Here is a 25,359-nt window from a genome sequence, read left to right as displayed (position 1 = left end):
GATTAGCATGCATGTGATTATTTGTCCCACCTTAGTTTGATATTAAAATAAACATAAAATATGTTAATTCAAAATGGACAAAATTAAAACTAAGGGAGTTCTGAAGTGTTCAGAACTCATCCCTGAATACTTACAGAAATAAAGGAATGAAATATTCAAATTTTGTCTAGGAAAAGTGCAATGTTAGGAAAACCCACCCCAAACTCTAACTACTAAATGATTAACACACAGAAAAGAGGAGTTGAGATGTATTCTCCTTTTGTAATCCCTGCAAAGTTTTTCTTGGGCTTTTCCCATCATCCCTCCACACACATTTTCAGAGCATTAACCACTGCTATTTATAGACAGTCCATAGATGCTCCTACCTAACTTTTCTTAAACCTTCAAATCCTGCCTTTGAATGGCTACACCACTAAACCAAGTCCCACACTGCCAACCCCAAATTCCACCTTGGAATTCCACTCCGCTTCATGAGCTATAAAGGGAGAGGGTGTGACTCGCCAGAATATTGAAGTCCACGCTGCAGGTGTCTGCCAGTATAGAGTGAATGATAGTACCTCCTTTTTAACTCCCTGGTAGAATACATTTTCTTCTCATTTAAGGAAAAGGTATCAACACTCTTCCAAAAATATTTCTGTATCTATATAGGCTGTGTTTGTGTGAAAGGGCTGGTTTTATGTCTAGAGAACTGTGCAAACACATAATATACCAACATTTCTCATTTGTGAATAGTGATTTCATAGTTTGCTTTGACAGACAAAAGAGACGATGACGTGGTGGAAGTGGACAATGGCACGCTACGATGTGCAAGGAAAATGACTTGTCTCAGCCTTCTACAATTGCATGTCTCCATAAGCAGTCTGGAATTAATGAAATTACATGATAATTGCATCTTGAAACTGCAAAGGTAAGCCTTCTAAATGAAGCAAACCATTTTTAAAATTGACAGCAATGCTTTACTTTAATTCAATATTAGTAAGATTTGAAAAGTTAAAAAAAATACTGAAGTCATACATGCTCACGGGTATACCCTGAACAGTACTTCACATTCAATTCATTTGGGGTAAAACGCTACGGTCTAAGTTGCAGGGGAGATCTCAAGGGCTTTTTCTTTTTCATGAATATAAAACAAGGTACAGACAAGGCCAGATGAAACACTGGCCCTCACTGCAGACTCTCACTGAGGAATGCTTTAGTGTCCAGAAGCAACTATCAGATTTTAAATCCTACGTTAGTGCAATCAGCAGGCATTACTCAATGTGCCCATTAGTCCTCTTTAGAGCAATAGGAGTCTTGCCTCACAGAGCGGCGATCGCTGGTCTTGTTTCATTCCCCTAATGTACTCCTCCTCCTCCTAAAGACTCTGATCCACTGCAAGTGCTCCCTATGAAAGCAAAGGCCTAGAGACTCCAAACTCAATAGCGATTGCTGCACCCTACAAGTAACAATTTTTTTGTTATTTACTACTTTTTTTTTTTTTTTTGGTAATGCATTTCATATTTTTCCTACTGTTTTAGTTTTATTCTTGATATTTTGTAGTGGTTCGTCTTATATCCTGGATTATACTTTTCTCTTTTTATCCTCATGTAGTGCTGCTTTGGCTTCCATATGCTCCCAGTCAGTATGATCACTCCTTCTCCCTCATGATTTGTGGTTCCATCTCGACTCACTGGAACTTTCCCCCCATATTTATCTGTGCTCACTCTTTGCTCAGTGGTATTTTCTTCCTCCCTCTGTTACAACTGTGGTCTGCTTTTTTAAAATTTATTTTATTTTACTTTACAGCGTCTATGATTTCACTGCATGTTGTTACAGCATCTTTTTGTATTCACTGCAAAAATGTGAAGAAGGATAAAGGACAAAGTAAACAGCTTCTATTAAAATTGTATTCTAGTGATGTTATGATTTGCTGCTTTCTTCCTTCTCATTCTGTAGTTGGCTTTAGTCAAGCTGGATAAACTTGAAACTAAATTACAATAAAGCACCAAACAAGTTTCATGATATCGTACTTAGATAATTATTTCATATAAACCTGTTGTACTGACTTCTGGCTACAGGAATGTAAATGAAAGTAAATAATGAGGAACGATTTACAGCTTTACTCAACGTTCTTCCACTTTGTCATTTTGCTTTTATTTTGGCTGAAATAGACTGAAGTATAACGAATCTTCAGCAGAGATCTCTAAAAAGAAATTGCCATAAAAGGAAACTTTATTGGAAAGAGAATAGTAGAATTGAGATATGACGACTTCAAATGGTAATGGGGGCGTGCGGGCCTCCTTTACTCAGGCACTTTAAGTCTGACTCAGTCGAGCAGCTTAGACCAGCAAGAAACAAGTGGGTGCAGTATAAAGACAGAGATGTTCCCAAAAGTACACACGAGTCTACCTGAGCTGAAGATAATACACATTCTCATGTTCTTAGAGAGCCAAGATGCAACTTAAACTGGTTTGGATGTGAAAATATGCAGCATCTCAAAACGCAGAGAACTAGCCGAGTACGTTTTCAGCATATTTGACATAAAACTCCTTTCTTCTAAGTGCTCACACACTCATCTGTCCAGAGCCTTGCAAGCGAGAGACATTACTTGACAGAAAAATTCTATTTCTGTCATTTTGACTGATAACCACCAAGTCATGAAGACTTCCAAGCTGTTATTTTTCTTCACTACTTTAGAAAATAAAGGTTTCCTGTCTCTGAATGACTGGGAAGATTTTTGAGCAATCTACAATTCAAGTTATTTAACTGAAAAAAAGATGACAGACAAATGAGACTATTAAGTTTGCTCTAGGCAATTTGCTACTGCAAAATGAAAGTAATCTCAAGCAAATCTGGCAAGAAAAAAATTGCCTTGAATAGGTTCTTAAGAACTATTTAATCAGAAACACTCCAAGCAAGAACAGATACTTCCTGTGATGTGGTATGTGAACGCGTGCAATCTGGTACTCTAGGACAAAAGAAATGATCCTTTGGAGTGATGGGTCTCCTGTGCACCAAACTGGAGGGAAGGACTTCAAGCACAGGCAGAGATGATGAAATTTGCCGAGTATGTCCATCTTCTTGTTTGTGTCAAAATCCCCAGTCAATTTAACAACAATAGAAAAAGAAGGAAAAAACAAATTACACTGTTCAAAGCAGAACTTAACATTTCTGATTTTGTCCTTTGGAAGGACTAAGTAAGGCATGTGTGTGATAGCTTGGACACAATCTACAGAAAGTTGTCCTTGCCATGAATACAACTTGTAATCAAAGGTATTATTTCTATATTACCATGATGACATTATTGCTTGCCATGTATTTCCTTGTTATTAAGATGTCTCATCCTTCACCTTACGGAAATTAAAAAAAATGCATATTGCCCCAGAAAAAAGTTGAAAGATCCAGGACAAACCCTTTTCTTTGCTCCTTAAACAAGACACCAATCCAATCCCAAAAGTCTTTAGTTTGTACCAATTAAGAGTTTTATTTTGACCATTTCCACTGGGGACCCCTAAAACAGTCATATTGGTTTAGAAAGTGGCTGAGAAGGGGCAGACTGAAATCAAAAGAAGAGGAACGGAGTAATACTTTAGTTGTGAAAGCCTCAGGGGCTACAAGGAAGCTGCAGAACTGCAGTAGAGTTACAAAGAGAGTTTAAACTCACTCCTAGGCTGGGCTGGCAGACAGAGCAATACGTCCTGCAGCTGAGACTAGTACACTACAGGTGTCCTTTGTTGGGCAATTCCAACAACCAACCTGACCTTGCTTTATATTTCATCTGTAAACATTGAATTCTTAAGGAAACACATACAGAAAGTACATTTTTGCTGCTTCATCGATACACACAAAGTTCTCACAAGGCACAACTATTTTCCTTGGGGAAGAAATAGATGTTAAAGCCTGTATAAATCTTAACTAAAGTATTTTTCATATATATATATATATATATATATATGTGTGTGTGTGTGTGTGTGTAATATAAATCTAAGAATATGCTATAGAAATAAAATTTAGATGGATATGTTTGTATACAAATACCCCCTGCAGGCATACAATTTTCAAGCATTTATCCTCAAAATCTAAGTTTTGAGGGAAAAAAGCTAAGTTGAAAATAGGCTGTTTAGCAATAGGAGTTTTTGAAGTGCACAAACCTAGATGCTCTTAAACTCTTTATATACAGAGGGAAATGAAATGTGGAAGTCTTCTCAAAGTCTGAGTGAATATTAAGTCACAAATTATTACCTTTTCTTCCTAGCTGTTAATTTTCACCTGAGGTCAGACATTTTATGTTTTTCTCCAAACACATTTTAAGCAAGCAAACAAGCAATGTCAGAAATCAGGAACCTATCCTTTAAAGATGGGTAACTATAAAGCACACACATACGAACACAACATATAATCAACATTACGAATGGAAAAAAAAATCTGTACTAGCATTTTCATATACAGCTTGATATAAAAGGTAGAAGCCACTGTGTTTTTGCATACTCACTAGTTTTGCACTGACAAATGCGGCAACCGTTTTGATCCAGTTTGAAACTATATATACAGTCTTTTTCAGTCAAAGTGCAGTTCACCAGAATCTCACAGGTGGGTGGACCTATTGTGATGTATGTTGGTTCTGAAGGTAAGAAAATATAAAACAAATAAATTTGAGATTACTTGAGTATTTTAATTAAGTTCACAAAAAGGCATACACAATGCAACAGTGAAGAGAATAATTTTTAATTAATTTTGTTTCTGAGTAATGAACATTCTTGGTACTTCTGAAACAATACAAGAAACAGACTTTGTTTTCAAGTGATGTACACTTATCACAAACAGTATAAAGTTGCATAAAATTTCTAAAATATTGAAACAGGAAGAAGTTACTACCTTTTTTTTGCTTACTATGAAATCAGCTTTCCTGCATAGGCAATTTAAAACTGAATGTAAAATACTTATTTTACCCACTTTTCTCCAAAAGTATTTAATCAAAACTTTTTTTCTTTTTACTTTAGAAACTGAACAGAGCTTTCTCCAAAGCTCGGTTGATTGATACGCCCAAGCTGCAAATCAAAGCATGTGACTCTAGATCAAATCGTTCTCTGTGTGAGTAGGATAACTTTTACTGAAATTTAAAGCAGAAGAGACTCTGAATACCAAAAGGTAATGTAAGATACATTGCGTGTGAAAGATCTCTGGAAACCACTTAACATGTCTATTCATTGAAAACATCACTTCTTACAGTATATCACAGTACCAGATTATGCTTTTTGAAGTTGAGGATATTATTGCCAATTATTGGGTATTTATGAACAGTATAATACTTACTTTTGGACACCATTTAAGTATATTGGAGTATGAAATTTGTTTTAATACATATGGTAGCCAGAATTATTAACGTATTTCAGTATAGAAAGTTGTTAGAATAAAATAATACCCAAAGACTTATGAAAACAACAAGGAACCTCACCACTACCATCATAGAACAGGACACACCTGAATGTAATGAAACACCTATCTTTTCCTGACTGACTTTTTGCTCTGTGAGACTAATTTAGTATTGTACTGAATATCTTTTATTCTTCATAGAACTCAAGCACTTAAGAATCAACAGATTTATAGTTATGAGCATTATTAACATTAAACTAAGCATTCAGGAAACACAAATTGCGTAACTTTTAAAGAACTAACTGTAAGCTTTCGTTTCACCGTTCAATTGTTTGGGTTTATCCTGTTCCTCCACCTCAAGAAATGAAGACTAAAAGGAAATTACGTTTAAAAAAAAGATCCAATACATGAATTGGTAAATTGTGAAAATATGGAGAAACGGTATACTAACGATCAGGGCAATAAACCATAACAGGTTTTATACAGCATGCACATTTTCATGGGCTGGAGGTGGCCACATCTTGCCGTTCCTCATCCCCAAACCAAATACATTGAAAGGCAGATTTTGCCATCCTTAAAGGCAGCTAGTCTTTACTCTCAGGCTGATGATGAAATACTACTCAACATTAAGTTGTTAGGAGTAAACACTATTAACCAAAATATACATTCCTGTGCCTATTGCCTCCATCTCCAGCAGGCAGCTTTTGCACCCATGCCTTCCAGTCAAGTGAAAATTATCCCATTACGAGAATATGCTGTTCTGCTTTCATTGTCTTTCACAACTTTCAGCTTTCATAGCTTCTCCCCAGCCCTACTCTTCCCTTCACAACAGTTTATACAATGGATGAACATTTTTAATCCTTTTTAAATTAGGTCAGCTAAGCTCAGAGTTTGGAGGGAAAAACTGTACGAAAGGCACTACAGTTAAGTTAGACAACTTCAAATTTCTATCTTGGAAGTCATGGTTCAGATTCCTCACTTTGCTGAAAGTTTCAAAATAACATTTAAATTCTGTTGCCTGTATAAATTCTGTAGGAAACTAGCCACACACACTATGGATATACAAAATACCACCAACAGCTTTGTTCAAATGCAAACAGAAATTTGGACAATGGCATCTGTGTGTCTGTAGACCCCTCAAAGCACTTCTAACTGAAATTAAAACTTGTGATTTTTTTCTAAGAGTTTAATATAGATTACTAAGTTGCAAGTCAAATAAAAGATTTAAAAATTTCTGTAAATTACTCATTTCACAGCTCTGCGTTTGCACGTGTAGCTTGGAAGCGTAACCATAATGAGCAATGTATTTTAGAATCCATGGATTCTCAAACTAGACTTCTTTTAATCTTCGTGAACTCTTGGTATTTGCTTTCAAGTTCATTCAGTAAACTGACTAAATCATATTCATGCCTAATATATAACATTTGCGACTTCAACAAGCCATTAGTTTAGGGATCAAGAACATATTGGTATGTATCAATAATATTATACATCCCAGAAACTCTATTAATTAATCCCATCTGTTTAGTACTCAAAGTATATAAACTAGCTTTGCGAACAAACTGATTTTTAGCGTCTGGTGCTGAAAACTTCCTTTCCTACCTCACTGCATTCTCTACCCAAAATACCCTAAACATACCAACGACCAGAACCTTCAGCTTACCCTGAAGATACATTCAGGTTACTGGCCAGCCAGCCCAAACCCTATGCTTCAAATTTCAAAAAACCTACAGCAATGCTTATACTCACAGGTAGTTAAAACCACTACAAATCATATGAATCATTAACGCTACTCAAAGCAAAGTTCGCAGACAGTAACACAAGCTGGAGAACTGAAGGAGACTGTAGCTTTAGCATCTGAGTACAGAACAGTTAGGTAAAAATATGTACTTTAAAAAACCCACAAAAATTCACTGAAAGCTGAAATGGAGTTTAGTATTCATTGATCCACTTGGGTGTAAACTAAACAGAGAGAAACAGGATTGTGCTTCACCTCCCATCATTGAAGTTCACCCCTCAAGATAACTTCTTTTTGTTTGCAGGTATAATTTAATATCTAGGAAAAAAAACCAGCAGGTCTCTGTTTTGTTTTTGCACTGATTTTTCAACGCTATGCTTCTTTGTTTTGATGCTCTTGTGTCTTGGACACTCGAACACAACAATTTTTTTGCCCCCTTGATACATCCAGTAATGTGGTATTTCTTTCAAGGGACAAAATTAAACTGCAATTATATTAAATTTGAAAGGTTTTTGTTAGTTTTCTATTTGTTGTGTTTATTATTCTGTTACCTCCCACTTTTGCGTCCACTCTCAACATCCTCGGTGTTTCCAGACAAGCTTACAAATCCGTTTTTTCTCCCTCCTGTCCCTAAAGGTAAGCCCTGAGATACAGTAATTTTATATGCATGCCTGCTTCTCAGTGAGCTGCAAGTAGAGGACAAAAGAAATAATTTCATTCCCTACCCCCACATGTGCAAAAATGCAGCCAGAAAAAAAAAAGAAAAAATATCAGCCCTTTTCACTTCACTAGACAAGACTCAACAAATAAAGCCAGCTCTGCTCTGCCAGGCTTCTGGCTATTTGAATAGGCAAGCAGTAGCTAAGCCTGAAAAAGCATGTACCACCGCACGATCTGACCTAGGCTTTCACTGCTGCTCTTGGTAGAAACGGCTGAAGAAAGATCCAGTGCACAAATGCGCAGACAATGGCTGGGAAAAACGGGTGCTGTTTCTGTCTGTGTGCTTTACAACAATAAGCTATACCATAGAAAGAAAGAGAGAAGAAAATAAAGAGAAGGGGATTGAGGAGTTTGGATGAAAACAATGGATTTTTTAATTGAGCACAGATTTTGCTGATGTCAAGTGCTTATATACAAGGTTAACTGCAGGTTTCTATTAAAACATCTTGTTTCCATATACTCTCTCCGAGACTGATACTTTCTATGGTGAACTTCAGTGCAGAGGATTATTAATTTGTCAGCTGGGAAGTTGATAAAAAAAAAAAAATCTTTGAATTAATTTTTTATACTGTCATTTACTTAAAAATAACATCAAAGTTTTTGAAATCCACAGTGATATTTCAGCCACTGGTGGTCCGTCAGTCTGACTGGTCTACTGAAAAATATTACGGTATGTGACCAAAACCCTGAATCTCGTTCATCCCAGCTTGAAGAGGGAGAGCCTACATCAGCAACACCAACACAAAAACCTGGAGCACCACAAGAAGAAAAAAAAAGTTAGCAAGGTGGAATAAGACCATATTTTCACTGGTATTCTATCCAGGATACTTCTGTAATATGAACAAAACCAATCCCCAGGCCTCTCTCTTCTACAATTTCCTGGTTTTTGAGACCTTCCATTTCTCCTATGAGTGATCTGACACGCCTTGTATTACAAACAGCAGAAGTCTTCTTCTGTTAAAAAAGTGCATTACTACATATATATACACACAAGAACACAGGATGGTTGATCTGTCCATCATACACAGATCTTGTTATACTTGGATGAGTACTGAGGTCTTAAGATAATGCTCAGCTGAAATATTCAGAAATGGAGAGAAACTGATGCATCCATGTTTCCGTAAGACCAGGGAAAAAAGAGTTTCTTAGGATTAGATTTATATTATACACAGCGTTTGATCAATTAAAATTATGAAAAAGATGAGAAAGAAAACTAAAATTTACCATTGATTGCTGAAGCCCTAGAAAATAAAACAAATCAAAACAAACAAAAAAATCAGAGACAATTTATTGCAATCTTGCTGACTTCTATTGTTTATCTGAACATTAAAAATTAACCACTCGGGATTTCATTTTTCCTTCTAACTTTGGAGATTTCATTTACATAATTCTTTAGTTAATGTAAAAGAAAACAAACAAAAAAACCCCTCTAAGGATAGCACCAGAATGGAAAATTATACCCATCTTCCCACCATACCCTTAATTGTTCAAAATATGAACTCTGGCCCTTGAATTTGTACCAGAAAACAAAGAGCGACTCCACTTAACTGGACTACGGGCAAAGCTGCACGCATTAGGAGAGCGCCAAGCATTTAGTTTTGGTTTGTGTGAAGAACAAGAGGGACCCGTATCAGCAGGAGCACAGCCTGCAGGTGCAGGGACATGATGCTTCCCCTCTGTCCAGCACTTGCAAGCCCACAGCTGGAGTGGTGTCCAGCTTTGGGCTCCTCAGCAGGAGCAAAACACTGACACACCCGAGTGAGCCCAGCACAGGCCACCGCGCGGGTCAGGGGCTGGAGCAGCTGGCGTACGAGGAGGGGCTGAGGGACCGGGGCTTGCTCAGCCTGGAGAAGGAGGGCGAGGGGGCCATCCTACTGCTGTCTGCCACTGCCTAAAGGGAGGGTACAAAGATGACAAGGCCAAGCTCATCTTGGAGGTGTTCCCCGGCCAGGATGAGAGGCAACGAACACAAGTGTGAACACGGGAAATTACAGCTTGATGCAAGTTCTTTTTGTTCTTTCTTTTAAACCACATGGGTGTTAAACTACGACAGAGTCGTAGAGAGGTTGTGGGACCTCCATCCTTCAAAATGCTCAAAACTTCATTGGGACAAGGCCTTGAGATGCATGCAAAAAAGCGTTTGTACTTCTAAAAGGCTAAATTACAATCCAGATGATTTCAACATAAAAGTTCGTACCAACAGTAACACATGAACTTTTCAAACACACCAAGGTAACTGTTACACAGCACAATGAAGTTACCAGGCCTAAAAATAACCGTAAACTTAAGCGTGAAGACTGTGTTGTTACAACTGCAGAATGAGAAGTGGGATTGTAAGCGTCATTGCTCAGCGCTACAGCTGCTCAGCCTCCTCTTTCATATTCCCATCTTGTTGATGTGAACCAGTCTACAGTTTAACTAAAGACAGTCAGATAAACCAGATTAATTCCTTGTGCACATTATTAAAAAGGCTGAAACATGGAAACACATTTTCAGTGAGTAGCACAGGGGAAACTCTACACCCACCTGTGAGCACCACTATGTATGTTCTCTCTAACTTTAGACCAGAAGTGTTGATGATAAAAGAATCCCCTTTTCAGTATAAATGGGAAAACAAATAAAGTAATTCCAAGTTCTGCCCATTGATACTTCCAATACTTTTAACAATAATTAACTACGGGTGTGTGTGTTGGGTTTTGTTGTACTTGTTTGTTTGTTTGTTTTGGTTTTTTTAGGAGGGACAACAGTAAGAAACATTGTATAAAGGTCTTACTTCTTGAATTTGTGGCTCAGTGCAATAACTCTCTGAAGTTTAAACATTTAATTTACAATTATTTTTAACCACCAAGAGAACAAGTCATATAAAATAACAGCACATTTAAATTCTGCAGTGATTGGTCTTGGGATATTTGGAGAAAGTGTTAGCCATGTACAAAGAACAAGCTCAACAGAGGAGGATTCTAGAAAGCTTAACATCTCATCAGCAGCATGAAATGAAAACCTTTTCTGGGAAAGGAACAAAAAATGAGTCAAAATCATGTTCTACACATGGAGAAAAACCTCTAACATCAATAATAAAGAACATGCCTGTGATAGGGGAAAGTGAAATAGCTCCCTCTTCTGTAGTATTTTATAACACAAACTATCGCTAAAAACATTAAGATGTTCTAATCCTACGAAACCAGCACCAACTGACTTAAAGAAATAAAGCATCAGTGCATTCAAGCATTTACTGTAAAAATTAAGAAAAAAAAAAGTGAACAGCAGTCTAACTGATTGCCTAATGCTTTACATGATAACTGGCTAAAATCTGGTCCTGAAGGGTGTGCTGCTCAACAGCCTTTCAGTTGAGTCTGCATACTCGTTTGAATTTTGTCTGCTGTCCAAAAAAGTTAACTGCAGCCTACTAAGCAGCAGCATGTGTGTTTACTTAAGCTTCCTGTAAAAACATTCATATCATTCCAAGAGTGACTAAATGTTTTCCATCCTCATAGTTCTCATTCCAGCCTTCTCCGCCCCTCCAGTTCATTACATGAAAAAATATCGGTCCTGGGCAAGAGAATTTCCTTCCTGGGTTTGAAATATCTAATGCCTTGCAGGATTTTTTTCCCCAGCATTTAGCTATCTGTGTTAACTATCAGTCTTCAACGATTCAGCATCACATAACTATTTATAAAATATATGCAAGGACTTAAGACGTGATAATTTCCTAACGTCACCAATAACTCTGAAAATACATTCACCAATACTTCCAAACACATAGTTCAGTTTGGCAGGCTTTTGTTTCAAATTTCACTCATACTGTCTACCTTAAACTACTTAAATATGTATTTTTCCTCAAAAGTAACTATTATAATCCAAGACTTTTTATTGTTGCAAACTGAAGAAAAAACAAAGCTGCATGGTTTGTTGTTTGTTTGGTTGGGTTTTTTATAGTGATGCAATCAAAATACTCCCAAACTTTCCACTCCCAAGATGCAAGGTTAAAAACTTTTGTCTGTTGTAATCGATTCTTCCAGGTTTTGGTTTAACAGGCATGTATACCCTTTAAATATATTTTAATACTGATGAGACTTTTTTGACAATTTTAGATGCAGTGACACTAAGAAATAATCACCTTTATTAAAGCAGAATCAATTAAACCTGCCTATCAAAAAAATGTCCAAACAGGTAAGAAGTCCATTCAGTTATCATTACTAGGTGAAGATAGAGCAAACACACTAAATTAGCGTGTATCTGGGGCAAATCAATGAATGCTATAGGCACTGAAACGAATTAATTAGAGAATCCATAAGGTCCCTTATAAACGAGACATCCTTAGCTGCACAGATATATATTCATCAGGAGTCTTTGGGTAGTTATCCTTCCAGCAGTTTTCCACTGAACTTAACAATCAATCATTGAAAATTAGGAAAAGGTTTTTTTATACTAGCATAGTCTTCCCAACTTTCTTAAACTCAGAGAGACTTTCATTGGCAGTAGGTTTCATTATACCCTGGATTATGTGGTTCAACAGCCTGAGCTGCCTTGTCTAAAACCACTATACTAAATCATAATCTGGCAAACGTAAGCCCAATTCTCTACAGCACAGTGTTTGCATGCCTTAATTGACTTTGATGAAAAGGCTGGTTGAGAGGTACTGTGCTGTTGCTGAACAATAACTTATACTTCACGCTCCAAGGAGATCTCTGGGCCCAAATCCTGCACCGGTGAACACTGCTCACCACCACTGACTTCATCCTGAATGAATCAAATTTCTTTTCACTGGACTCTGCCGCCTGTTTTTACTTAATGAAGTGTTGGACATGCTAAAGGAACTGAACTGAATTACATCTCAGCTAGAGTTTGGAGCCCTTTATTGATGAAAATGTTAATTTCTTTTTGTGACGATAAAGTGTCAGCCATAATGACAGCAAAATAATACGGGCCTTATTCACGAAAATCCTCTGAGGGGATTTTGTTTAACACTGAATTTCTCATTCATAGCTGATGCTGGCACCCTGCCACCTGTACCTGAGGGCTCTCACACAGAAGGACGTACTGCAAGATAACCAAATACTGCGTATCAGTGGACAGGGTTGCAGCTTTCCCTGTGAATAGCCTGAGCCTCTGGGAGATGCAAGGGAACAGAAGTGACCATAGACTTTCATAAAGGACATTTTTGGCATCAGTGTCAATGCTAAACGTTTGTATTTAGTATCTTGTTTTAAAAAAAAAATCAGGTATTTTCATACTATCCAACCCAATGTTTACTTCCTGTGAACCCAACTATTATTCCAATTTGCAGATGGCTGCCCACAGATGCAGATGGGCTGAGGGAAACAGGGTTATTTCTATCACTGTAGCTTGTTTGGTGCTATTCATATGCTATTACATATTGACACTAAATAGCTGTTTTAAGCTCCAGTATTCACTTGTTTGTTGGTAAAATTCATTAAAAATGGAACTGCTACTTAAACCACACCAATTTTATTTAGAAAATAAACAATTGTTAGCCCAACAGAGAAGCAAGCAGCTCTGTAAACAGCAGTACTAACAGAAACCTGATTGCCAGTGGACCTGGTTGCCTCCAATGGGACAGGTGCACAGACAAGCTCCCATGAAGAACCTCTGCGTCTAAAGAAGTGCGAGTGCATGCCAAAATTTTGCAGTCCCTTATGGCACTTGAAAAATCACTTGCTCCCCTCTACCTAGCTGTCTGTTTTCATTAAATCTGTAGAAATGGGTTCTCTTTGAGACTTCCTTGTGCTGCAAGAAACCACTGCCTCTAAAACTGTGGGGAAAGCACAGAGGGCCAGCATGATTAGCTAAGCCTTGGCTCTTAATGAAGACAGCCTAGAAAACAAAGAAAGAAAAAATAGACTAAATAGATAATCCATTAAACAAACAAAGGCAAATCCCAACGGACCAATGTCATTACAGCAGCTATAGAAGTTACATCGAAGCATCCATCAGAAGCTTAAAACTAATTCTTTGTGTTGGATCAACAGAACACGATGGGTCTGCTTTTCTCAGCTCTCATCAGTGAAATGAGGTGCCTGCCTTGAAAAGCTGCTTCGACTAAAGAGCTTGAGTTTGGGGACAGGCTGATGAAGGAAAGTCTTCCCCTCCACACTACACTGTCTCAAGGTGCCTCTGTCTCTAGCCTCATGCCTTATCAGCAACTCTTGCTTTCTGCCTTCCCCCACCACACACACTCGCCTTCAATTAGCCAGCTCCCTGCTCACACCTTGGGCTTTTATCTACACACCCCTTGGCCCAGCACAACCCACAGGCACTGCTGTGTTGGAAAACTGGCAAGAAGCAATGGGAGTAGACATTCTGTAACAAGAGGTCTTGACAAAAGGGCTCTGATCACTTTGGCGTTTACTTAAAAAAACCCAGCAGCTATATGTTGGTGAGCCACTGCCATGACTTGCATAAACACTGAAAACTACACATGAATTAATTACTATTACTACTTTCAGTTACACATGCAATTTCGTCAGCGAATGTCCTTTCACTGAGGCTGAAAATACAAACTGCAATGCCCTGCATGCATCAAAAAGACAATCTTTGTCATGACATGCCAGAGGAGGAGTTCTGTTTTCCTCAACAACTTCCTGCTTTCCTCTGAAACACATCTTCCCTGTTGCAATTCAATTCCGTTCTTTCTTGTCCTATCTTTTTCTTTGCAACAACCTTTTAGGCACTTGAAGACTGGTATATTCTCACTCCAACTTCATCTTTTTCTCTTTAAGTTAAACCAACCCAATTTATTCAGTGTGTCTTCCTAGGACATGTTTTACAAAGCTTGGCCTGTGCTCATTGCTCTCCTTATGACTCTTTCCAGCCTGCCTGCATCACTTTCAGAGGATCAATGTCCAGAAAGTAGGTCCTTGTTCCTTATGTCAGCTAGGGACATACCCACCCATAAGAAAGAGAGCAAAATGGATTACTTCAGGTCTTGCAAACTGTACTCTCGATTGTAATTTCAGCATGGTGTTTGCCCTTTTGAGGCTCTGTTAATCCACATTCAACTTCTTCTTTCCCTCTAAACACCAGATTTCCCGCAGAGAACTGCTATTTAACAATTACTCTGGTTCAGGAGTCATGAAGAATCTCCTCCAAGTGTAGTGCATTGTATTTTGCCTTGTTGAATTTGGTCAACAGTTTTCTGCCAACTCTCTCCTTTAAAACAAGCATACAAATTCATCTGCTGTTCTCCAAGATGCTTGCTGCCCTTTTTAGCATAGTTGTCTGTAGAAGAGGTAAATTTAGCTTCAATCTGAGCTAGTGAAAACATCAGAGCTGGACCCAGCACAGATACCAGTCGATATCAACTACAATGCAATTCAGGAAAGGCTGCCCACAGATTTGAAGACTAAATCCACATACAAACCCATCGCATTGGAGTGCTACACCCATACCTACCCCTGTCTTCCATACACTCACCCCATGTTCCTGCCTCTTCCTCCCCACCAGTGTTCCCCAGGAGCTCCAGTATAAAGCATCTTGAGCACCTCACTCACCCTCCCCCTTCCACCAGCAGCATTAGTGGACAAGATTCAAGTATGGAAGGGGTGTGCAGCTCCCCTCTTCTCCAAGTCCAACAAACCCCAGACAAGCATTCAGAAAATTATATATTTCAAACCAATTTGTCTGTCCAATCAACTCTGGAATGTGTATCCTGTGGGCTACATTATACACATACAGGATATACACTATGGATACGTATACAGCTGCGTGTGAAGAAGCATTAAAAGGTTTACTGTGGAAAATGGATACAAATGAATTCCATATGGTAATATTACACATCACAACTGCTACTCCTTGATCTCTCATTTAGAAAGCTGTGAACAGCTATCTCTGTTTAACTTCACTCTTTACAATCCTCGCACCTGATAGTGAGAACACCAGGATTTTCTTCATGGGGGAGTGGGAATGTTCCAGCTCAGTCCATGAACACAGTAAATTCAGACTGAATACATTTGTATGCTGACATACTGTGCTGGTATTTCAAAAGCCTGTGTTCACAGAGTTTCTAGTACATTACAGCTGATTCTCTGACTGCAAAATTTTTTGAAAATGTAATCCAAGAACAATTTTATTCTTATGTAGCTGCAGGAATGCAAACTTACCTATGGGAATAGATATTTCCTTTCATTGAAACTGATTATAAACCAGCCAGGAAATAACTGAATTGGCAGAACTGAAGGTGTAGCAGCATTTAGATGGACAACAGAGCAGGGTAAGTCAGAAGTGACTAATACTAATAACCCTTTACTCTGGATGAGCTTCAGCCATGCCAGATCCACAGGCAGGTTTGATTAGAATTTGTCCATCAGTTTCATATCCCACAAATCACTCTATTCTTCAACACTCAAATCAAAATAAGTCATAGAAACACCTTTGACTAAATATTTTGTTTCACATACTAAAGAGCTAATAGCTGACATGCTTAAAGTAAGTTCACACAAATAAACCTGGCCACTGGTAAGCTGCATCTTTTTTACATGTAAACAGAAGTTTGATGAGAAATAAATGCATACTTAAAAAATAGTGATAAGCACATGAAGTGTCTGCCTTATTATCCTTCATCTAAGGCCTATTTTTAAATGGAAGTATGGGCTTGAATTGGTCCATCAGCAACTAAATTGACAAAAATAATAGTTTTCAGCAGGCATCAGTCTTCTTCCTACTTTAGAGCTGAAGCATAATTGGGATACTAGCAGAAAAATAATTGTTCCCTACATTCCGCACTAGTCCCAAAAAAGTGAAGTTGTTCAGGCAAAAAGTAAGAGCTGCGGCTTAAGAAATGTAACATACAATATGTGTAACAGCAGAAAGTATATTCATGATAAAATTGTATAATACAATGTCGGAATTACTATACTCAGTCATTTTAAACTGGTCTACAAACAGAACATTATTTCACTATGGTATATTCTCTACGGATTGAACATTTTACAGCATGAGTTGAGATGTGCATGAGAACTGGAAGCCATTCAAAAGAAAAGTGTAAAATGAGGTATGTTTATCCTTACAATCACTAGTAAACTACTATCTCAAAATCACCCACTAGGTTTACATTAATTTTGCCTACTTATTGGACATACCATGAAGTTACGCTGCTTTCTGCCTTGAATTCCTTTGTTGAATAACTTGCATAGTTGAAAATATGATACTATATAATGTCAGTGATCCCAGAACTTAGCCCACACTAGATACAGATTTTGGTCTTCCACGCTGAACAGCAGGAGGTAAGAGATGCAGAAGGATGGCAAAAAAGGAGGACAGACGGGAGAGCACAGGACAGCAGGTTTAAGCTATTTGTGCAACATTAGTTATGTTTGAGCTTCCATTCAGTTGACGCTTCTGCTCATACACTACACTGCAAAAGTAAGGTTAAGCTACAGATATGCAGATTTAACGGGGTAGTATGCAGAAAAGCATCATATGGCTGACACTGAAGGTTTTTAAGTTCTCTTAGGAAAAGCTGTGCCCGGAATGTATTTTATTGGTTGTAGATCTTCACTAAACATGTTGCACATTTTTTTCATTAGCAATATTAAAATCAAAGGATTGATTTGTGAGCCAACTTCCCAGCCAGGACTTTCTTCTCCCCTGATCCCTTGCAGGTCACTGACAACGCAGCAGGTATTGGAAGCAGAACCTTGTCAACAGAAATGTCCCTTAGGAAAATGAGTGAGACGCTAATTAAAAAGTGCAAGGAGCATCAACCCACACAGCCCACCTGGATAAGAGAACAGAGATGTCAGCTGGCTGAACGGCGACAGAAACAAAACAGTATTTCAGACAGGACCATGTTGTTATTAAAACTATATAACCAAAATTCAGGACAGTAAGACGTGCAAAGGAAGCAATGTTTTAAAGCCTGTCTTCCCATGGCATACATACTTCCCCAGTTCAGTCCTACTACAAGGAGAAAACCAGAGAACAGAGATCTAAGTAGCCCTTTGCCTAGTGGGTTAGCAAGCAATAGCTGTATTGCAAACAAAGTACACAGTACTTTTTTCTACCCATGCATCAAACTCCAAGTTAAAACAAACACTATTAATCTGAGATTTAGATCTTATGACACATGGTGCTATCTGACCTTGGAGGTGGGCCGTAAGTCTCTGGTTAATGCACAAGTCTCTGCTGCCATCAGCTCAAACACTGATTTTTTTCAAAAATAATTTAAAAACACACAGTATGCAGACATCCAACAGATTATTATTTTTTCCTAATGTTCTAGGATTTTCTTAACACAGGCTTTCAAAGAAAAACATTAACAGATTCAGCAAGACAAACAAGTCTCCTTAATTAACAAATTTCCATTTTGGTAATACCTTGATCCCTAATATATGTAAATATTTTTATTCAGGCTGCTAATCACAAGGCTTAACAGCCTTGAGCTTGTTTTATGCCCTAAAACATAACTTCAAGAAGTTTACTGGTACCCTTGACTGATAAATTTCTCAGGGATTTATTTATTTATTATTATTGCAAGCTAAATTGTTAAGTCTCACATGCTGAAGTAATTTCTCATAAAGTCATCTGAAGCTGCTTCTTGAAAACGACTTTTTTTATATATATCTTGGGTCCTATTATCTGTACTCACTGCTGAGTATTAACAGTCCAGATTTTTGATCCTTGAAGTATTCCCAAATCTAAATTTCTGAGATTAAGTAACACGGCATTACGGACCATAATGATCTGTTTTGCTTGGGTTCGTTTGCTGTGGAGGAGGGAAGAGAAGAAAGAAGATTCAAGTGTGTTTTCAGGTATCCTCTGACCACTGGTACCAGAGTATGCTCAAATCTCTTCCAAGCATGAACTAAAACTACTTCAACTAATTGCTGGTTCCATCACTTAAGTAATTTCATGACCCCTTGATTGTTTACTTGGCAGTATGTGCTATCAAAGAAACACCAAGTCAAATGTAACGCTTTTAAGCTTAAAATTTAGGAAATTGCTCAAAATACAATTCAGTATTACTGTCCTCCAGATGACACACTCAAAACCAGATGACTACAATTAAGTGTACATCATACAACAGCTAACATGACAAACAAAATAACAGGTTAGATTATTTTCTGAGAAAGTATAATTAAGGTGACACAAGAATCTCATCTGACTATTGATTCCATGGTGCTATTTTGTCAGTCTTGATCTATGTGACATAATTTGTGTCATATGTATATGTAACACGCCCTCCCCCGCCCCAACAGCAAAACAACTTTTTATGGACTTAAGCAGTTGCCAGCTACTTCTGCTTCTAACACTAAAAACGTTATAGCCCAGAATTACCTCTAACCTAGTCCAGACGAGCTAACTTGTGTCCTGAAAGTACCATACAGGCATTAGTGTGGCCCGTTAATGAAGCACCAGCTTGGCTGTGTTGCAACCTTTAGTAATGAATGAAGGAAGCCTACGCTCTACCCTGTGTTTGCTTCCCATGGTTCATTATAATTATCTCAGTCAGATATAGATAAGCATTTAACCCAATTATATCTCATCCATTTTCTCCAATCTTGAACAGGAAAACAGAGACATTTGTCTATCCTTCTCTCACTGGAGGGAAAAAAACAACCAAGAGTAAAATCAGTGAACAATGCTGACCTTAAATGACCTCTTACTACACTCTTCTGGGCCGAGAGCGCATTGTGCATTGCCATACACAGGTGTAGTTAGACCATGCTTATTTTTTCCACCCTCACTAGTTTATTCAGTCACAGGCAATGCTGTACCAGTAACCTCAATCCTCCCAAATTTTAAAGCAAACCAGGAATTACCAGGTAAGCAGCAGCCATGACGTACTGAACCATGATAGAGGAAACACCAATCTTACCTTCACAAACTGGGCAGCACTCCCCAGGGACTTTAACGGGATTTAGACAGCTCTGCCCGCAGGCCGTTGCAACGCAGTGTGGGTCTCCATTGATGCACTGGCAGAAAGTACAGTCATCCTCTCGCCAGCGGTCTCCATGAGCCTGGATCTGACCGTTGGCATAGCAGCCAGCAGGGTTATTTACTGGGTAAACTGGGTCTGAAATGAGAGGAATTGCGAGAGAACAGGAAGTTTTATCTTCCCTTTAATGCCTAAACTTTATATATGAATAACATACATACCGTGATTTCACATTACTTTGAAAGGGTTAAGTGCAGCCACTATCAAAGCTTAAAAGAACCACACTGTGGTAAACAGTGATAAAAGACGACAGGTAACAATGTAGGTATTTCAATACTGAAATCTACTGTTGAAAAAGTTATGTCAACTTCTACTGAACATTCATAAATTCAGATATTTATAACTATTTCACCTCAAATTTTGTATGCAACAAGCAGATCTAGAATGGAAAATGGATCTACAAATGGCTGAGTCATGTATTTTAACAGGCTTAATTTTTGGATTTGCTGATTTTATTCTTCAAAACAAAATTGATCTTAGATCTATTGATACATTTTTTGTACCAACTTAACAAATCTGAGGGGAACTGAAAACACCTCACTGAACCGCCGGAAAAACTCCTGTCAGCATCGCACCACTCTTTTATAGATGAGACCTCTGGACATTTCCTGCTGGAACAAGGAGTCTTCCTCAGGCTACATCTCACATTTGGAGATGTACTAGTTTTCCTGCACAGATTAGCTAGCTCAGTTTTCAATTTCATTTTTCAGAGCTTTTCACCCTTAAAAGCTACAGGGCCCATTTACCTGTTAGCAATCAAATTAAGACTGGGGTATTTACATAACAGAGGTTTGGGGGATATACTTTACATAAGATTTCTCATCATGTTTCACGACAATAAATAATGTGACTCTGTATACACTAACTGTGAAGATTCACAGTGAAACTGTGCACAACTTCCTCCTCTACCTGGCATTCACTCCCATCCTGAGTTTTAGTGATAGTCCCAGTTTTAGCAAAATGGGTTAAGCCAACATAAAACACAGGTGTTTGGGAAGACATTTAAAAATTAAGATGTTTCCTGATCTCTTAACTTAACACCTTTCTTGTTCTAGGATTACCTTGCATCTGTAATTAACTATTTTGACCTAGCCCAAAATCAAATCATACACAAACAAATGAAGTGAATTTTATCATTCAACTCAGGTGTGGGATTCTGACTGACAGAGGAATACAGAGAAAGCACAGAAAAGCCATAAGACTTGTGTTATTTGCAATAGTCTTTTATGTCAGTCAAAGCACAAAAGTTCCTGGTACTCTTGAAAGGTCAGTAGTATTTAAAGCTATAAATTGAGTCCAGCAAATTACATTTCCTAATGCTGGGGAATCCTACAGGACTTTGAGAAAAAAATCTTCCTGGAGCTAAGGCAAGAAGGGCTTGTGCCTGTACTGAACAATGCACAGGAAATCTACCATTTGCCATTTTAAAATTATTGCAGAAAAGAAGAAAGCATTATATTTCTTTATACTTCTATCATCAAGAAAACATTAGTAGGAAAAAATTAGTCACCTTGAAAATCAGTCATAAAATAATCAAACGGAAAGAGAACAGGTACAAAAAAAATGCCACCTCTTCACCAATTGGAAAAGCATGAATGGGTGGGCTGCTGCACATACATTCTGCCCGTTTAAAAGACTGACCTTGGCAATTTAGGCATCACCTAACATAACATGAGTTATTCAGAAAGACAATCAGAGCTTTCTTTTTTCTTTTTAAAGGAACCAGGAAAATAAACAACATATATCTTATTATCCAATCATCCAGAAGTGAGAAATCAGACTTCCTTGATCACAGAATCATAGACTAGTTCGGGTTGTAAGAGACCTTTAGAAGTCACCTCGTCCAACCCCCCTGCAATGAGCAGGGACATCTGCAATTGGATCGGGCTGCTCAGAGCCCCATCCAACCTGACCTTGAATGTCTCCAGGGATGGGACATCTACCACCTCTCTGGGCAACGGGTGCCAGTGGTTCACCACCCTCATTGTGAAACATTTCTTCCTTATATCTAGTCTAAATCTGCCCTCTTTTAGTTTAAAAGCATTACCCCTTGTCCTATCGCTACAGGCCCTGTAAAAAGTTTGTCTCCATCTTTCTATATAAGCCCCCTTTAAGTACTGAAAGGCCACAATAAGATCTCCCCGGATCCTTCTCTTCTCCAGGCTGAACAACTCCAACTGTCTCAGCCTTTCTTCACAGGAGAGGTGTTCCAGCCCTCTGATCATTTCTGTGTCCCTCCTCTGGACCTGTTCCAACAGGTCCATGTCTTTCCTGTGCTGAGGGCTCCAGAGCTGGACGAAGGACCCCCGGTGGGGTCTCACCAGAGCGGAGTAGAGGGGCAGAATCCCCTCCCTCGACCTACTGGCTTGATTTAGTGCTACAAGCCCTATCAGAAAAGCATGCAACAGAAATAAACAAGTCAAACAGTGCTGGATGATTTGATAAAAGACTGTGTAAATTGGCATCTCAGCTGAGCAGAAATTAAACCACAGCCATTACGTGAAAAAGTAGATTGTACTCGATAATTATAAGTCATTATCCATTTTATTCTATCTACTAAGGACCTGCCTTAAGAAGAAATTCCCACTGCAGGCCTAACAGATACCAACTCATCAAACCCAAAATGAAATGTTAACAGGTTTTCTCGATAGTCCGACTCAGAGGCTGCAAAAATGGAAGAATCAATTTTTTACACTGTATGACGATATGGCAGAGCAATTTATTGATAAATCATAAGATAGCTGAGTATTTAAATCACCAAAGAGGATGACAGACATATCTAGAACTGTAAGACCAATGTGGAAAATCAGCATCCGCATCTCAGTATGACAGAGCTGATGATACACTGTTTATGTATCTATACACATTGTCATAATGATTTCATAATGCCAATCTCAGAATATTCACATAAGTAAAAAAATAGTAATTACAGGAAAAAACAACCAATTTCACATATTCTATGAAGTCAGCAGCTCATATAGCAATTTCTTCAGGAGTGGATCTGCACTTCCTCAGTAAGGGTTTCACCACATTAGACCTGCCTTCTCTAAATTTTTTCATTCTGTCATTAAATGATGCTATAACACTGAATCTTTTTTTTCCACACAGCTTGAAGGCTCTTAAAAGCATAGGCACAACTGTACCAGGAAAGACCAAGAAGTCCAGCATCCAACTATAGTCAGCAATGAATATCTGGACCAGATCTTAAACACAGGGCAAACATGGACTGCTATCTCTTTAGAATATTTAAGCCTACAGCATTTGTGTTTCAACTTCTCAACATGTGAACACCATGTATCAACCTGTCTGATATGAAATGATACACTAAAATATATAAAAATACAAATACTCTTTAAAGAGTTACTTCCTACTTCTGAATTTACCCACTCTGATATTTCATTATCCAGATTCTGGTTTTTTTTAAATCTCTGAAGAAGTTTGCAATAGTTTGTAACAAAACAAGCCACCAAAACACTATCTCTCACTAGATCCTGTGCTGACTGAGAAGGTAAAACTCTTATAGCTGCCTCTTTTAGACTAATTTTTACGAGGTTCTTTACTTCATAATTCTGTGTTTGGAATGAAGCACAGCTAAAATGGACCATTTGGCTTATTTGCTCCTGCAAGGAACTAGAGGAACTCTGAAATCAAGTACACTACGAAGTGTCTGAAAGTGATGTTAATAATCAGATTCCTCTCCTCTTAGGAAGAGATTTGAGGTTTCCAGCTTATTTTGCTTATTGGGAAGTCATTCCTAAGTTCACATTTAAACCCAGGGACCAGGAGCACTTCACAGGCCCTTGTCTATGTCGTGACCCCCACTGGGGCAAGACCCAAGTCCAGAGCTCCAACCCCACCTCCCTCTGCTGGAATCCTGATTGTATTCTAGTGGAAGAGGTGTCAAATATTTTCTAGCGTAAGCAAGAGGGTCAACATGAAATTTCCCACAGAATCCTTTTTAGGAGGACTGCAGGCCCAGCAACCAGAGAAGGCGGCTGTCAAACAGGGCAAAGGAGGAAGAGAAAAACATCAAAGTCCGATTACTGCCCCAGTTCTTTGCCGTAACTGTAGAGGGGAGACGGTGTATGCATTGCTCTAGCCGAAGACAACACGGCTGGAAGAAGCAGGCTGCAAAGCAGTGGAAATGTGCCTTGGGGCCACCACTGCTGCGTTGTAGAAGCCTGTCCAAATACCTGGTGCAGAAATTGGGAAAAGTTTCTTCTGTCCTTTGGGAAGAAGGCCCCCAAAAAAGTACTGCACACCTGACTGTGTCTGAGGAAGTTCTGGCGCAGGAGGGAAAGGAAACCCAAACAGCTCTATATAAAAAGGGCAGAGTGTCAATATCAGAGAAGCACTGCAAAAAACAAGATGGCACAGACACAGCAAAAATGTGAAAATAAACTGAATTAAGGAGGAATCTGCAAACTTTCTGCATTGAAAAGCAAATGAACAAAAGCAGCGGAATTAATAAGCAAACAGCACTAAAAAGATACTGTACCTTCACACACTGGGCAGCACTCTCCTTCTGGCACATAGTACCTGTCGCAGTGTAGCTCACCACACTGGGCAGAGAAACAGATAGAGACTCCACCTTGGCACCGACAGAAACGACAAGCATCCATTCGAAACATGTCTCCATCATAATATTCCATGCTGTTAAATATGCAAGTTGGCTTCACTTCTGAAAGAAGATTGAAAAAAAAGTATTTTACAGATATTGATAAATGGGAAATAGTTAAACTCATGTTGCTACTGACAAAAACAGATATAAAGAGGCAGCTGATTTTTCTTGCGTTTTTTAAACTCAAATACATATTTTTAAAAACAGCGTACTTTATTGTTTGTTTCAACAATGGAAGAAAATGAAATGCAATTCAAAATTATTTTCAGAGTAATTATTTACAGTTAAAAGCCTCCATTTTAAAAATTAAAATACCGAAGGAAGGTTAAGGCACTGGTATTTCTTCATAGGTGTTACTTGTTTCTCATTCTGGATGAGCCAAAAGCTACTTCAAATTTCAGCACACGAAGCAATAGATTTTTCTGTTTTAAGAAGAGAGTTTCTGAAGTTTGTTAAGTGTAATCTTCCTTTCTGCAGGACTCTGTACACAGGTGGATAAATTGCACCAAAGCTGTGCAATCCATAGAGATATGCTTAAAATACCCCCTAGAAATGTATTTTGTGACTGCATGATCTGTTATGCAGAACTGAATACTTCCCAGTTCAAGCAACGTGGAGCTGTACTAGTCAGTTCACATTTATACTCCCTACAGAAAATAACCTCAATTGTAATAAATATTTATGCGACCACTTCAGTGTTTCAGAAACACAAGACAACTGTTTCTTGTATGCCTCCATCTACAGCAAAGCCCTAACATATAATTAAATCCAAACTTCGTGGGAAACTAAAAGCCTCTGAAAATTCCTAAGTATTTTGGGAAGGACATTGCCTATTTACTTTTGTAGCATTAAAAAAAAAAAAAAAAAGATACTAACTAAAACAATGAAACAGTTTGCAGATTTAACCACTTTTTTTTTCTTTTCTTTTTATACCAGAGAGGTTTGGTTCCAGATTATGAAGCAGATGAACCT

The 25,359-nt window shown here is 38.3% G+C and overlaps 1 protein-coding gene across 1 annotated transcript in view; it reads right to left on the bottom strand.

The window, feature by feature from the left end:
* The window catches only part of CRIM1 (cysteine rich transmembrane BMP regulator 1), a gene marked incomplete at its 3' end in the record, with an annotated part of 189,569 nt that overhangs the window by 36,686 nt on the left and 127,524 nt on the right, over positions 1–25,359 (bottom strand). The window contains exons 6-8 of the mRNA XM_081997721.1: positions 24,265–24,447; positions 19,647–19,844; positions 4,472–4,600 (exon numbers count right to left, since the gene is read on the bottom strand). Of these exons, the coding sequence (XP_081853847.1) occupies positions 4,472–4,600; positions 19,647–19,844; positions 24,265–24,447 (510 nt within the window). The remainder of the gene's footprint in view (positions 1–4,471; positions 4,601–19,646; positions 19,845–24,264; positions 24,448–25,359) is intronic.

The sequence above is a fragment of the Phaethon aethereus genome (genome assembly GCF_964289735.1).
Source record: "Phaethon aethereus genome assembly, chromosome: 3".
NCBI classification, from domain to species: domain Eukaryota; kingdom Metazoa; phylum Chordata; class Aves; order Phaethontiformes; family Phaethontidae; genus Phaethon; species Phaethon aethereus.
This window is presented reverse-complemented; position numbering and strand designations above follow the sequence as displayed.